Source organism: Sebastes fasciatus, chromosome 15 (assembly GCF_043250625.1).
Source record: "Sebastes fasciatus isolate fSebFas1 chromosome 15, fSebFas1.pri, whole genome shotgun sequence".
NCBI classification, from domain to species: Eukaryota; Metazoa; Chordata; class Actinopteri; order Perciformes; family Sebastidae; genus Sebastes; species Sebastes fasciatus.
This window is the reverse complement of record NC_133809.1, coordinates 20598559-20615505: the sequence shown is the minus strand read 5'-3', so window position 1 is coordinate 20615505 and position 16947 is coordinate 20598559. Positions and strand designations below refer to the sequence as shown.

At 44.2% G+C, this 16947-nt stretch overlaps 1 protein-coding gene across 6 annotated transcripts in view; it reads left to right on the top strand.

Annotated features, from left to right (window-relative positions):
* LOC141752062 (AT-rich interactive domain-containing protein 1B-like) overlaps window positions 1-16947 on the top strand; it is a 235278-nt gene that overhangs the window by 195938 nt on the left and 22393 nt on the right. For 5 of the 6 annotated variants that reach the window (XM_074609864.1, XM_074609863.1, XM_074609860.1 and 2 more), the window contains 4 exons: window positions 4397-4712; window positions 6426-6587; window positions 14357-14496; window positions 16578-16681. In XM_074609864.1, coding sequence (XP_074465965.1) covers window positions 4397-4712; window positions 6426-6587; window positions 14357-14496; window positions 16578-16681 — 722 coding nt within the window. The remainder of the gene's footprint in view (window positions 1-4396; window positions 4713-6425; window positions 6588-14356; window positions 14497-16577; window positions 16682-16947) is intronic. The other variant, XM_074609861.1, reaches the window with a different exon arrangement.

Sequence of the window (16947 nt, the reverse complement as noted above, 5' to 3'; positions counted from 1 at the left end):
AGGTTTTCAGTAAAAGAATGTTATACCTTAGTATTACTGAATGAGTATGATGGAACCAAATGAGTACTCATTCTTGTCAACACACTACATTTCTTTCTCCAACTGAAACTGTCTTCCTCCAACCACCACCACCACATCCGCACGAAAAAGAAAAAAAAAAGTAAAGGAGAAAAATGCTGTTATTCATTTCTTTTATTTGTGTTCATCCACATGTGGACATGGACAGCCTGCCCTGCTGCTGTCCTTGGCAGCTCAAGCATGCAGCCATGTAATCTGCGTTCCACTCCTTATTGATGGAGTTCACAGATCCCCAGGGCTCGTTGGCGCACCATCATACCTTACCCCACCGTAGCCGGGAGAATGACTGCCTCGGCTGTTAGCATCGGACGGTCCAGTCTGCTGAGGAAGCAGTAGACGGTAATCTGCTCGGTCACACTCCAGCTCTCCCGCGGGACTGCAGGGATTAAACCCGGCGCAGGATATAGCGTCCGCCCAAATGCGTGACCGTGCCGGGAATTTCCATGTAATTGTGAACGAAGCACCATGAGCTCTCTCCTTCTCCTTCTCCTCCCCTCCATCGCGCTATAAATAAAACCAAGACTCCCCAAAGGCACAGAGTGCCCGAGAAGCAGGCAGGAAACCAAGACTGAGCCACAAGGACGAAGGAGAAGGGACAAATAAGAAATGACATCCTCCTTGTCCTCTTTTCCTCGTGTCCCTCCTTGATTGGTTTCCAGAGTAGTAGGAGTAGCATGCAAAGTAGGTGAAGTAGATGACACACTTTTGTGCATGTATGTTAACGCTAACATGTGCACAATTATAAGCTAACACTGCAAATTTCTTTCTCCTGGCCTGTTTGAGCAACAGGAAGTGGGATTTCTGAGCACTTAGATTGTGTTATATGTGTTATATGTGTTATATTGGATAAGAAAAGACACACATTTGTATTAACTTCCTGTCTTAAGTTAACTGGAAGATCAAAGTTAGGAGGGACATTAAAAAACTGATCTTAACTATTCCAATTTCTGCCCTGCAGGAACCTATGATGATTTCTATCTATTTCTACACAACAAAAAAAACATACTGATATTGATGACGTAACGTGGCCATGTTGCCAAAGACTCACAATGAGGTCTCAGGATATTTTTGACAGTGGGCAGAAGAGGAAGTGCCACTCCCATGGCTTCCATATTGACTTTTACAGCCAAGGTTATTTATCCTCAAGTCTGGACCAGTGGGCAACCTCCGGGTCTGAAAAGTGAAGCCAATGCAGAAGTGCCTTAAACTTGCATTATTTCTAACAGCCAGCAGGGGACAATTCTTGATTTTTTTTTTACCTCAGTAAACATTGTAAACGTGAGTTTATGGTCTCAATCACTAGTTTCAAGTCTTCTTCAATACAGCATGATGTTCATTTAGTAAATTATGGTCCCATTTAGAGTAAAACAGACGATGAAGCAAGGTATGCTTTAGGGCGTGGCGACCATGTGATTGACAGGTCGCTACCACAGTGTTGTCCGGTCTGGGAGTTATCCGTGTTTTTGTCTTACAGCTTTAACCCTTTCACAGTGTGTTTTCAGTTCATGAAAGTTAATTATAACCTTTTTGGTCGCCTAAAAATGTCTTATTCAGCGTTCGGTTGCACTTAGCTCCACCCTCTCGTGTCACTTCTGGTTGCAAATTACCAAGACGGTGACGGCCAAAAACCAAGATGGCAACGGTCAAAATGCCGAACTCGAGGCTTCAAAATAACACCCCACAAACCGCATGGTGATGTCATGGTGACTGCGTCCACTTCCGATACACAGTCTATGGTCTGGACGCACTTCTAATTTAACACACAACTAATACATATTTTCAGTTCTATAAATATAACCCCATATGGAGTCATCATAAATTCAGTCATTGACTATTTTCACCATTCTGATTCTGTCAGTTTATATAACATTGTATTTATTGTGATTGTAATGTAAACAAGGATGATACATATATTCCATAGTTATATGTATTATGTCTTTTGCCTCCGCAATGATCCAGCTTCCTCATCTCATGTAATCTGAATGGCACCTCCAGAGCCTTAGAAAGCATGAATGACTTATAAAAACACCTAGAATTTCAGGGATGAGCTCTCAGTCATTTTTAAAAAGTGGGTTAGTACGCTATCTGTCCTTGAAGAAGCGCTCTGGCGCGGCACCAATCCTTCAGGAAGTGAATCATTCTTGTCAGGACGGAGCAAAACTCTCATAGGAAAGCTTAGCATTAACCCGGTCCCACAGCTACTCTGTCTTTCCTGTGGCAGCCGAGGCAAACATAGCCCACAACTAGAACATTTTGAACGGTAGTACATCAAGACTGATAAGTTCTCTCGATGCAGCGTGTCCACTTTTTTTCAACACAAACCTCTTCAGTTAGATTTGGCTTTAGCATCTCACCCCTCCCAGCAAAGTTGAATACAGTCTCATGGAAACTTCCAGACACTTACTCCCACTTTCGGGGCTTTTTGGACCATCCGCCAAAATGGAAAAAAAAAAAAAAATGCAGATTGTCCAAATGGGACTGTGTGTTATAAACAACTCCCCGGGAGGTGTACTGAAGCCTCAGTCTGTCACAAGGGCCAAAAACCACAAAGTGTCCGCCCAGGCTATTGAGAATGTATGGCAGGCGGCCATGACATGGGGCTCAACAGCTGTCCAAAGAGGGCTGAGAGAGGTCGCTGACTGCGGCCTTGTTCATCTGCAGCAAACCGTCCACCCGAGCCGAGAGGAAGGAAGCCGCAGGGCACCGTTCCCAGGGTTTTTCCACAGCGTTGTAGGCACTGAGTGGAAGAAACATGGAAATGTGTCTTTCACTGGTTGCAAGGTCTCAGAAGTATTATATATGCTTTCACACAGACAAGCAGATGGACACACACATACACACATGTGCTGTGCACCATACGTATCCTCCTGTGTTCGTTAGCAGACATCCTTTCTTCCTGAACGCTTCCCTATTATAGCCCCAAAACCCTTGACAGGTGTCAGCCGTACTCAGCTCACCGACTCACCAAAGCCTCCCCAGAAATAATCCGCTTCTTCTTTTCCCATCTCCCACAGTAGATTTCATCACAATTTCTGGACAAATTCAACCGAAGCTGCTGACTTTTATGGGAAAGACTTTTATTTTGATTCAATATAAATCCTATCTCGGGGCTTGGAGGGGCAGCAGGAGTTTGTTTCCCCCCCTACCTTCTGTCTTCCTCTCCTTCCGCCCCCCACCCTCTGCTGCTTCCTCCCGCTCCTTCTCTCTGTTGGACTCGCAGGCTTATGTCATGTGGAAAGTGTCTTCACTGAAGCAGCTCGAGGACACTGAGAAGCCATTTCCATTTTCGGAGACGTTTTCCCCCCCCTCTTGTGGAATATTGTCATTCAACTTTCCCTCGTCTGAGCGTGCGGAAAAGCCTTCAGGTTTTAAAGGGACTTGATCCCCTTTTCCAGACATATTCTCAGAGGATTAAGCAGTGAGGCCCAACTAAAGCACCCTTAATCAAATCAAAATAAATAGCCCCCTTCACAATGGAGGATGCCACATTTTCCTTTCTATCTTGCGGGGGATTTGTCCCAAGGAGGAGATATATCACAGTGGAAAAGGCCCAGTGCCTGCGGAGGGAATACAATGAGATGTGCTCTCTGTGTGTGGGAGTGTGCTGCGCTTCTACATGTACAGGAGGTGTGTTTTTGTGCGCCTTAATGTATATATGTTGTCTTTGACAGCATGGCGATTCTCGTTCAGCTCTTATTGCAGCTGGTGTTGGAGTCGAGCTGGGCTTTTAGAGCCAAAATGGAGGGGTTTAAGTGTGCCTTAGGAAAGCTTCTGGCATCGCGGCCGTGTGGCACTCCAGGGCAGCAAGAAAGCATTTACTGCAGATTAGAGCTCCTCTCGAGTGTTTCACAAAGTCAGCCTTAAGCTCGACAATTGTTCCCAGGGCCTTCCAGCAACCTGCAGCTGTGAAAAATGTCGCCGCGCCACACCCCCCGTATCGCTTTTACGGCCTCCACTGGAGGTTAAAGAGGTTATGAATCAGAATTTAGTTTTGCACTTCCTAATCTGTCACAAGATTATTTTCTTGAGGGATGGAATTGTTGTGTGTGTCACTGTTGTAGGCATAAGTAAGTATCAGCTGACAAGCACTTGATAAACTCCATTTCACTCAAATGAAGTGATTCACAGCACCCATCTGTGACCACAGTATTTCACAGCAGCTATTTTGTGTCATTCTTGTACGCAATCTATCAAATCCAAGTGGGAAGTTAAATGTCTCAAGTGACAACCAAGCCATGGTTTACCTTTTGAGTGATATTGTCTGTGTAATACCTACATTTTCAATAATTTTAGGCTCATTCATTTCGTCTTCTTCCAGGTAACTATCCCCGGCCCTCCAACTACGGTGGGCCCGCCAGTACCAGCTACAGCGGCCCCGGCATGACCAACAGCCTGGGGATGAATGCTAGCAGCCCCATGCACGGCCAGGGGCCCGGCCAGCCCATACCTGTAGGACGCAGCCACGGCCCCGGCAGCCAGAACAGGGTGTACCCGCCCATGGCTCCCAGCTCCCCCAGCATGCCCCAGCCAGCCGGGCCAGGGATGGGCCCTCCTTCTTTGGGTAGCTCTAACCGTAAGGCCCAGGAGGGAGCAGCAGCTGCCATGCCGGGAACTGCCAACTCAACACACAACAGGTGAGAGCACAGCAACGACTCGAATATCTTTAGTAAATCTTGTATTTTTTTTTTTTATGTGATTCTGTTTTGCTTTATGTTGCTTCTCAACTAAGTTTGTATAGATACATATGTGTGATTGTGTGTGTGTATTAGAGGTGGTAATCACCAGAGAACCCATGATACGATATTACCACGATACTTAAGTCACAATATGATCTTATTGCGATTTTAATCATTTTGCGATATGCTGAGTATTGCGATAAGATATATTGCGATATATTACCTTTTTTCAACTGCAAATTTGGCAGTTGGTCAACATCTGTTTTATCTAATAAGATACAGTTTTCACTCTGTTCCTCTCAGTTTTTATTAACATAGATTGAGGTCAGAGGTCAAGGGACTCCTTTGAAAATCGCCATGCCAGTTTTTCTTCGCCAAAATTTGCATAAATTTTGAGCGTTGTTTAGCGTTCTTCCCGACTAGCTAACATGACATGGTTGGTACCGATTGATTCCTTAGGTTTTCTAGTTTCATATGATACCAGTATCTTCACTATCACTTTAAGACTGAGGCCCGCAGTCGGATTGTTAAGAGGTTAATAGTTTATATAATGAAAGATCGATACTTGACCTCTCTGTATCAGTACAATATAACCACGCAAAATATCGCAAAACTATGATATACTATAATACTTGATTCCCCACTGCCGCCTCCCAGAGTGTGTATGTGTATACTGTATAATTCATTGCAGCTGCTCCTGCGCCATAATGATCCTAAAAGTGATCTCGATAAAATAAAGAATAAAAATTATATTACGGTGCCACTCAAACAGAAATGGCCCAAACCCCTTTGTGGGACTGAGCCTGTTTTATTTCACCTGGAAATAGTGGTATGCTAAAATTAAGGGGCCAGCGAGCATCTCTATCTCGCATCACTCTTTCTGCAGGGTCGTCTGCGGGGAGGTGTGCTGAAAAGCACCACTGAGAGTTTCTGTGCCACAGAGTTTGTCTTTTTTTTTTTTTTTTTCAAGAGTCTTTTCAGACGTGAAGGCAAGAGTCGTTCTCAGGGGTTCCACGCTTCTATGAGCCATTTGCAGAGCTATCCCTATTTTCACACATCTCATAAAGTGCCTGACATTTTGATAGCTGGCACTATACACCAAGTGCCATTTGTTGCAGAAAGAGAGATATTGGCCTGTGAGCAGACTGTATGGGTTGAACTGTCATAACATAAAAGAAGAAAAAGCAAACCATAGGTTTAACTGTGAAAACACCAGAGACAGCGGTGACACCGAGCACCTTATCGCAAATACAAAGCACTTTGATGCTATAATGGTAGGCTATATGAGTTAAGGCATATTATTTTTCCATCAGCGTTGGAGCTTTGAATATATGAGTGTTTGTAGCGTTGGAGACCAGGGCTGTTGTGGGATTGTGTGGGCAGTAAACTTTCGCTGAACCCTGCCGGGGGAACTTGTGGAAACACGGCCGCCTTCTGAGAGGAAGGGTGGATTTCTGCGCCTTCCTCCAATCGGTGCGGGTTTTGCCTAACAATGCATCAAGGGAGCAGTCTCGCCAGCATTCTCCAGGCTGAAGTGGCAGATTAACATTTTGTCAACGTTCATTCCCATTTCTGACGATGCAAGAGTCCAACTGGAGACTGTAAGCTAGTGATGATATTTCAGATGAAGTTTTTCTTTTTGTCGGGGGGTCTGTTGACGCCGATCTGCAGACGGCCTCCGTATGCGAGGTCCCCAGCCCAGATGCAGCCACCCCACCCCACCTCCACCCACTGGCCCGCACCCCACCCCACCTCTACCCGTCCACCACCTTCACCTCCACTCAGACCTCACCATCCACCCATCCTGCCACCCCCACATTCACAGCACCATAGGTAGGTTCACCACCCTCATGACATGTGTGTGTATGCCTTTAAATCATAGTCTGTATATAAAGATAGACGACGTGTCTCCACTTCCTCCCACTGTACAAAAGCGAAGCCAAAATATCCCGGATACGGGAGCTACCATCTTGAGATTTTGACGTCATTTGGAGCCAGAGTCTGCGCAGTAGTGATCGGGGGGCTGTTATCGTGTCCCGCCCACACACCCGCCTGAGTACCATAATATCTCTACATTTATGATCAAACTGACACGTGTTCTATTACACAGACTTGTGACGGTTATGGAAAGTTAAAGTTACATCTCCTTACTCATACAATTCCTGAACCTCTGGCTGCGTGACTACTTCACTCAGAGCAGCTGTTAATCTTGACGTCTCACCCCCTTTTTATAGCATCAAATAACTAATTAAAACCAAACTTATCAGAAAAATTAACACTTGAACATACTTCAGCGTGATAAGAACTACCTAAAATGACAGAAACCATCTGTGGGGAAACATTTTATTTGACGTGTACTTTGACTTTTTGATTTGGCCCATGTCCCATCCACTAACATGGAGGGGGCGGGCTTTATGAGCTATACTGCAGCCAGCCACCAGGGGGCAATCCAGATGTTTTAGCTTCACTTTAGGGGAGCTGTCATGTCGTGCATTTTTATATCCAGTCTATGCTTTATATATATACTGTCTTTATGTGTTTGTGTGTCATATGACTAAACTGAACGGACATTTTTTCGAGCTAAACAGAACTGAAAGTGATCATGCTGATATTTCTCACAAGCTCCGCCTGAGAGCAAAACAAGAGGAGTCATCGTTGTTATCATTGTAATTGCCATCATCACCTTCAGCATCATCACTGTAGTCATCATTATCATCATCAGCATGTCTTAGTCACTCTAATGGCAACAACAAGCGAGCACAGACAGTATGATGCATGGACACACACAGACACTCTCAGTGAGTTTCAGAATGTCGTGTGCACTGTGTTGGCATTTTTGGGGGGGGGTGTGGTGTGGCTGACAGTATGTGTGATTAATTACGTGCATCAAGGGGGCTCAGTGCTGTTTTCACACACACACACACACACACACACACACACACACACACCGACACACACACACACACTGCAATGCAAATGCTGGCCGAGCCATTAAGAGATGGCTGGGCTGTCAATAAGAAGTGGCATGACATGATCCCCACTGCTGGGACCAATCAGACTGCCTGTCAGTCTCTCCTCACATTCACCAAGACACCGGAGAGGTGTCGCTCGCTGTCGTGGTGCTGCAGGAGGAGAGGGCTCTCTCTCTCTCCTACTCTGCTTGTTTACATATCTGTCTAAAAAGTCTGTTTCACGTATTTCTCTTGTGACTGATCCATTTTGATTCACTATCAACTGTGAAAACATCCCCGCGTTTCTTGTCTTTGTTCGGTGTTTTATCTCGATCGTTGGCGCGATGCAGTCATTAATGTGTTGTTGTTGTTTTTTACTGCATTGCAAAGGTCACATTTGAAGCAAAAAGTCCAGCACAATGACGGCTTTCTCTTTTGATTTTCTGTTAGAAATCTGTCTTTTCTCTCTCTGTTCAGCTACAGTGGCTGCTGCTGCGCCTGCTAGCTTCCAAATTGCCGTCGTGTTTATTCAAAACAAAGCATGACTTCCACCGCACTGGAGGAAAAGCCGAACAGACGCTGCATGTTTAGAACAACAAAAGATTTGTATAAACTAGCTGGTGTTAAAAAAAAAAATCTGCCAACTAGGTGAGACTATTTGCTTTCAAAGCAGATCAGTGTTCACATATTTGAGTCATTTGTCACATTGCTGTCGTCTTCTTTATTCAGAATATTGATTTTTCTTTTTCTACAAATAGGAAAAATAGGAATTAATCTTCTGGCAGAAAAGTGTTTTGACTGATTTAAAACAAAAAAAGAATTTAAATGTTTGTTAAGATGGACATTTTTGGAGAATACTCCAGTTTCTGTGCTGCCCTCGGAGTTGTTCTTGTCTGCTATCGCTCATTCTACCTCTTTCATCTATACCCGTCTGCCTCTGTTCTCTCTCCTCCCACCTGTTTCACTCTTTTTACCAACTCTCCCAACTGTATCGCCCTCTCTGTCTCTGTGCAGCTCTGTTATCCTACCCAGACTGTTTTATCTCCCTCAGTCTTTCTTCCTCCCAATTTGCTTTTTGTTCTCCGCTGTCTCCAGCACAGCCTTGTTATGTTTTCCTTCCTCAGATCCCACTTTAGAACATCTGAGGGAGATCAGGAGAAAATTGGCCTCCGAAAAACCTGCAGTTAAAGGCTCCAGTTCCCCCGTTTGCTCTCCAGATCTCAGCGCAACATTCTGAAACATTCAGACCTAGTTCCTCTCCGTCTGAGAAACAAGTTGTTAGTCGTAGCACATGTCTAGTTTCGCTCTTTGATGCAACCCAGAGTGAACTGCCACCGCCACCCTCCTCTCCCGACCTTCCAAATCAGGGGCTAGTTAGCAGCGATGTCATTGGCTTCTTCTTTTCTTCATTTTTCTTGAACACTTCCCTTCACCACATCCCCACCAATAATCCCTCTACATTTCCACCTCTCATCCCCCATCTCCATCCTCCTCTGACTCACACACACACTAGTAGACACACTCCAGCTTCATTACGCTGAGTGAAAAGAATGCCAAATGAGCAGAGGAGGGCCACTTCTGGTATCCCATGGCTGCAGGCGTGGGTCGTGATTAAATCTTCATAAAGTGTGGCGTGAGTGTTTTTTTCCCTCCAGCCCTCTCGGAGTTTTTCCTCCACTGGCCGACTGGAATCTGAAACAAATGACCTGCTTTTATTGGTTAATCAGTTTGATTGGTGGTTGAGGGGAAACAGAGTTGGCCTAGAGAGTTTTGGGAACATAAAAAAGAACCCTGTTGCTCTACTAAAAGTTAAAGCTGCAGGAGGTAGAATTGGAGCAAATGTTATTAAATAAAGTTATTTCTATAAAACGGTCTCTATATCCTGACAGTAATGCATGAGACAGGTAATCTGGAAATAATCATCCCCCTTCTGAAATGACCTGTGATTAGTCAAAGTCTCCTGTCATGGGCTAGATTTTTTAAAGCCTGAAAACAGAGCCATGATGAGGTGCAGAAGTCTAGTTATCTCTCAGAACACTTGAATTACAATATGCTGAAAGGTTATTATGGAGTTTTTGCTCAATGATGCCAAAAACATTCTGCCTACTGCACGTTTAAATATGGCTTTTATTTTAATGACAAAGTCACACAAAATTCATAATTTTTGTAATCTAGGTTTATTCTGCTGTTGCAGTTTCTTTGAAAACATGTAAAAAAATATATGTAAATGTCACTTTTTTTTGTGCTCTGTTATCTAATTTAAAAAAAATCATGGTGGTCTGTCTTGAAATTATATTATTGTTTTGGGAAATAGCATCAGGTTTATGAAAAGTTTACTCTCTGGGCGAACTAGGCTGCCAGTTGTCAGTATGATGAATTGCAGCGTAAAAAGTCTGACACGTTATGTTCAAATAACACGGACGGTGTCAAGCCTGTCAGTGTGGAGGAGGTACAAGTTTGTTTGGAAGAAAGGTGTGGTACAACATTTTTTTAGAGGTTGCGGATTGATGGTGGGGGATTTTTTGGGGGAAAAGAGAAGAGAACCCAAAGTATTAAAAGGTATAAGCTTTTCTTGGCAGCAGCTTCTGAGGACAGAATTGGCTTTTCAAATGACTTTCCAGCGCTGCCGGCGACACTCTACAAAAAGTTCCTGGAGCTATAGGAACGGGCTCTGTCGAAAAAAATAAGCACTTAGTAGAAGAAGAGCAAAGCTCGGGGAAGAAAAAAAAGAGCCGTAAATCAAAGGGAAATTGAAGGGAGAAAAATGTTGGAAGGGGGAAGAAGAGAGAAGAGGAGAGTGCTCCCAGGCAAATCCTCGCCAAATAATTCATTTCTGACCTCCTTAGTAAGTAAATTTGCTAAATAAATAAGAGCAGCGCTTGAATGTCAAGAACGAGGGATGCTGCCTGTGGTGCTTTGTCGCTCGCAGTCTTGGCAGTGTTGCGGAGCGATCTGCTTTCATTAGATGGGCAAAATAAATGGCTTCTCCTCCATCCATCCTGAGCTGTTTGATGTTCGGGAAGGAGGGGAGGGAGAAGGGAAGAGTAGCTTTTCTCTGGATTTAATATGTTAAAAGCTGTCCTTTTATTTTTTGCGGGGGGTTTATTCTGGCCCCCCCTCTGTGTACGTGTTTGTGTGTGCGCGTGTGTGTATGTGTGGTGAGTTGAGTCAGGAGTTTGGAGGAGCTATGAGCCCAAGCTGCCCTGAGAACAGATTGGGTCCATATATAATTCATGGCCTCCAGCCGATCCACTCCATCCTTCCATCCAGCAGCCTCTCTCTGGCTCCTTTTTTTCCTCCCACTTTCTTCTACACACACTTTCACACACATACACAAAGCAGAGGGATCGATAGGGAGGGACGCTCAGCCATCACACACACTCTCTGCGGTCCCAGCGCTTCTGCTGTCTCGTCCAGTTAGCAGCGCTGGGAGGCATCAGCGCGGCCTGTCACCACGAATGAAGGACAAAGGCGCTGCCACTTCTAGAGAGACACCGTCAGCTGGTTGGCTGGCACCTCGTAACCATGGCATCCCCTTGGCAACGGCGCCCACCCCGCGCATGAACACAAGGACACGCTCAAACACACACTGACACACACACACACACACTCTCTGCCCACGGTGCAAAAGTGGCCTTCTGCGATGCCCTTCACACATGTGGACTGAATAGCAAAAGGAGAGAGATGGCTCTGTGTGTGTGTGTGTGTGTGTGTGTGTGTGTGTGTGTGTGTGTGTGTGTGTGTGTGTGTGTGTGTGTGTGTGTGCGTGTGTGCGTGAGAGTGTGTGTAGAATTAGGGAAAAACAATGGAGAGAGTGAAGGACAGCAGGGTAGAGCATTTAGATAGAATGAATGGAAAAACAATAAAATATTGTCACTGACAAGTGGTAAAAAAAAAAGGTAGTGGCTAGAAGGGAGCCCGGAAACAGGGGACACTCTCGTGAGATTGTTAAGGTTAGGCATTGACCTCGAATGGTTAAGGTTAGGATAGGTTGCCGGGGCAGCGAGTCTCGCAGGAGTTTTTGCAGATCTCAGATCAGATCATACTTGCCAACCTTGAGACCTTAAAAATGGGGAAGACCGGGAGAGGGCAATGAAAAATGGGAGTCGCTCGGGAAAATCGTGAGGGTTGGCAAGTATGGATCAGATTTCACAGTTAGACTAGACACTAGACACGACTGTAAAAAAAAATATAGCTTTTTTAATGCATTTCAATGGTCTTTCTTTTAACTTTTCTGCCCTACTGATGTCCGGACAGGCCGACAAACCAAAGTACCAAAGCAGAATCTTCCCTGTAATGTTGTGTCAAAATTAACTTTTCTTTAAAAAGAAACAGAAAACTCTGAGAGACGGTAGAGTTTCGCTGCACTGTTTCTATCTGTCTCTCTCTCCTCAGGCCACTCCTAAACAACAAACTGAGAGTGCACTGGCCTGATGGGTGTTAGGATAGATGTTTCTATGTCTGTGTGTGGTGTGTTTGAGAGTGTGTGTGTGTGTGTGTGTGTGTGTGTGTGTGTGTGTGTGTGTGTTGAGAGTGTGTTCCCTCGGCTCAGTCTCATGGAACAGCGATTACCTCCAGCTCTGGGGCCCTGAGCTGAAGATACGCCCTCCATCGGTCCACCAGGGACACATACACACACCACTCAGGCTTCTTCTCGCCTTAATTTCCCTTCCTCCTTCTCTCTTTCCCTTCTTCTTTTCTTCCTCTCCTTCCATATCCATCTCTCTCTTCCTTCACTCACTCTTTCTCTCTCAGGATGTTTTGTTTTTTTTCCCCGGCACAAAGGTGCCTGAGAGCAAGATAGATGCGCTGTGCCGTTTTCTTTTTTCTCACCCCCCCCAATAGCGGCACATGCATATATTAAGTGTGATTAAACGCTGTGCAATGCCTCCATCAAGTGCTTTCTAATGGGCTTTTTTATGACATGAATTAGTCATAATGGGAGAGCGCCACAGTCGAAAACCTCCAACCACTGTTGTTGTTGTTGTTGATTTGGATGTTTCACCATTCACATGAGAGCTTCTGCTTATATTGCTTGAGGTGGGTGAGGGGCGTTCTTTTACGGTATGGATAAATGAGGTTCGCGGGCATTTTCTAAACTTATTTTTTCCTCGCCGGCTTATCGGCGCCCTCTTTTGTGGGAGTTTTGCACGCAGCATACGTTTTCACTTGAGAGAGAAGTTGCGGCGATCAAAAGGTATATTTATTTCCGCGTCTTGACTCACACAAAGCTTTTTTTAGGGATCACGTAGGCAGCAACGAAGAAGTCTATATTTCCCCCCATTATAGGGAAATGGGGCCAGATAAGCGTGGATTTGGTGTGAGCTTGTTTCTTTGCCATGGAGCTCCCATGTGCACCTCGGCCCCCATAGAGGGATTACATATGTATCATCAGCCGTGCTCTATGACTAATTACATCTGTGAGATGAGATTATGGGGAGGTTTACCAAGCCAATCCCTCCTCTTAGGCTATGTGTATCGGTTCCAACATGAGGTATTACACTATGTGTCTGTGTGAGTGTGTGAAAGAGAGAGAGATGCCAGTTAGGAGGGAATTGACTGACATAAATCCGGATAGAATTTTTCTTTTCGTCCACGTAAAGACGCTGTTGCATTTTGGGCCAAATACTCCTCCTTGTGGTCTCTCGTTGCCCAACATTGTCCCTCTGATGTCGTCCTTCCTTCCTGCTTTCCTTCCATCCTTTTCTTCCTTAACTACCATTTCACTTCCTCAGTTGTCTGCCCCTTCCCACCTCTCCTCTTCCTTTCTAGTTTTGTTTCATCCTGCATTCTCAGTCTTCCACCTTTCCTCTCTTTATTTGTTCAATCTTTTAGGCCTCTCTGTCTCTCTTTGTCTCACATGTTCTTTTTTCTCTCCGTCTGTCTCCCCTCTTTTTCTACCAATCTTCTTTTATATGGTTGTCCAGGAGATAATCTTGAGACAGCAGGAGATAGACCAAATTGTTCCAAACACGGTGTTCCCTTTCAGCCCCTGTGTCACTGGCTTTGGCCTGCCTGGCATGCAATGATAGACGTTGCCTTCAATCTCACACACACACACACACACACACACACATGGGTGGCTAGCATTCAGCAGGTTGCAGATAAGCCCCTCTGATGTCACTTGCAACACCATGTGATGAGCCGCCTGAGAGAGAGAGAGAGAGAGGGAAGTGAGGCTCAGGGAGGGAGATTGAGCGGGATTGACTTCTGCTGTCACCATAGCAACAAATAACATGATCCTCTCCAAAAGCACACCTTAATTAGTTAAATTATGACTTGTGGGAGCGGAAGAGGGGGGAAGCAGAGAGGGGAGGGGGCTGTAGAAGAGAAGAGCAAAGAGAGGATGGGAGAGTTTTTCGTCTCTGATGCTGCGTGCTCATCTTCAATCTTTTGGAAGAGCTGTTTGTTTGATCAGGGATATGTTGTGTACTGTGCTTTCATTGTGACTTTCAGATATACATGCTGCTCGGGTTTTTACTACAACAATAAAGCAGTATGGCAGTGACAGACTGCCAAATATCATCTTTGTATGACTTCTGTTCTTCTGCAGCTTTGGCTGTGACCCACTTATCTCTCCACAGCCTGTCATTACAAACTGGATTCGTCTCCACCACTTCTACTAACATCTTTCTCCTCTTTCTGTGGTAGGCAGGGCAGCTATCAAGGCCCCGGCATCAGCCAGGCGAGCACCATGGCGACCACCGTCCCCTACAGCCAGCCAACGGGAAACAACAGCTCAGCCATGGGCAACAACGCACAAGGTCCAGCCTACAATATGCCGCCTTCAGGTACACTAGCTAAATGCCAACCAGCAGAGTAATGGTCGTTGAATACTTACATAGAGGTTCCAACATTAGCAATACAAATGTCAGCTTTTAAATCACCCCAAACTTTGGAAAGCATATATCTGAAAAGGGAGATAACTTGTGTAGATTATCTCAATTTCCCTTCATAGATGAGCCCATTCATACAAGCTGTCAGCCTCCTACAGCCCGCTATATAGATATTATATATACGAAGGTTTAAAATGACCCCATCATCATTCAGAGACAGAGAGAGAGCGGACTAAAAGGGGCAAAAGATAGTAAAAGGCTAAGAAATCAAGAGTTACTTTCTGAGCTCTTACTTCTCCTGTAGAGCTGGCCCTCCAGTGAGCAAAGATTAATGTGGTGCATCCCGTTTTCTTTCAGCCCTTCACCCCGCTGCATTGTTGCTAAACGCACCTCGGAGAGTGCCGTGGCTCCCAAAAAGCGAAAGGCACCTTTTATTTAAACGCAAATATCAGAATGCGTGACATTTGGAAAACTTCAAACGAATTAGAGCGCCAAGGTTCCTCAAAAACTCATCTGGTTTTCCCCTGGGCACGGTAAAAAGCCATTAGTTTTCCCACCGTGCCGCAGCACACAAGGGAGAAATAAAGAGGGGAGCCTTGTATTCAAGGACCCCTTCTTTCTGTTAATAAGAAATATGCAGCTGGCACTATGAAAAGTAGTCTTTAAGGAGTTCAGCTCTTCTTCAATTAGAAACCTCATGAAGGTACACAAATGTCTTTGAAAACAGAAACAAGTCTCTCCGTCAGCCAAACATGTCTTGAATGCTATTCTTCCCATTCTGTTGCCACTTTGAATATGTGAGAACGTCCACGGTTTCTCTCAAACTGAGGATGTGCAGCCGGCAAGGTTGAAAGAGCACACTGGCTCGCTTTTAGTGGAGCCTTATCTTATTCTCTGTCTATGTCTTCCTTAAGCAGCAGTCTTTTTATATGTTGCTTTCACGAGTTTCCCTTGGAGATGAATGGCTGGACAGATTTTAGAGGGGCCTTGAGGACACAAAAAGAAATGTCTGACTTTGTCTGTGACATTATACAAACTATTATCAAGCAGCTTTCAGTGCACACAAAAGAGGGCATCGTTCATTTTAGGGAGTTAAATCATATTGAATCGACTGTAATACAAAAACATGGCAAGTACACCTCTTCATTCCATTGTGGTGAAAGAATACTTGTTGGGACAAAGCTGTTTTATTTTATATATTTATAATATTTATCAATCAATCAAACTTTATTTGTATTGCACCTTTCATTCAGGTTATTGCAGTTCAAACATCTTCACAGATGACTGACAAGCCGAATGTAAGACAGAACAAGTGTGAACCGTGAAAACAACAAAAAAGACAAAAACAATCATTTGAGACCATACTATGATAAAAATTTAATTAAATTAAATTAAAAGATATAATAACAGTAACAGTAGTAAAACAATGTGAAGTAAAAACTAGATTATAAAGTATAAAATATAATAAAATTATACAAGTTTAATACAATAAAATAGGTGATTAATAAAATAACAATAAAATTATACAAATTAAATAGAATAAAATAAGTGATTAATAAAATAACAATCAAATAGAATAAAATTATACAAATTAAATAGAATAAAATAAGTGATTAATGAAAAAGCAATAAAATAGAATAAAAATATACATCTTAAAGACAATAAAATAAGTGAATAAAATAATAACCAATCTTAATCATTGGCCTGGCTGAATAGGTAAGTTTTAAGTTTACGTTTAAGGATTTCAACACTTCCAGCAGCTCTCAAATCCTCAGGCAGACTGTTCCAGCGGCTCGGAGCATAATGGCTAAAAGCTGCCTCACCAAAGGTTTTGGTCCTGCACTTTGGAACTACTAACAGACTCATGCCAGAGGACCTGAGGGGCCGCACCGGTTCAAACACTCTGCCAAAGGATAAGGCTTACCTGTTCACAGATATATCTCTCACTAAATGTTTTTCATTCAGTCTCTCAGCTATTTTGTGAAGATTTCAGCACAAATACTTTTTTAGTAAATGTTTCCTCATTCTTGCTGTAGGAGCCATGGGAATGTCGGGAGACGGGATGATGAGCGCAGACGGGAAAGCAAAAACGGACGTAAAAGACGACAGCGGCCCCGCCAACGAGCCTCACAAACCAAAGGTACCTCCTTGACCTTTTTTCCTCTCGCCATCTCTCTCTCTGCAATTCCCTCTCTTCCCTCTCGTTTTTTGTTTTGTTTTGTTTTTTTGATCTCGCTCCCCTAATGAAGCAAACCAAATCTGATCAGCATATGCTGCCTCAGCACAGTGGGCTGTTTCTCTTGTTGTTTTCTCGCCATATTTAATGATTTGTTTAACATTTACCATTCCTAATGTTTTCCTCGCTTTGTTTTTGCCCCCAGCACTCTTTTCTTGCTGATGTTTTGG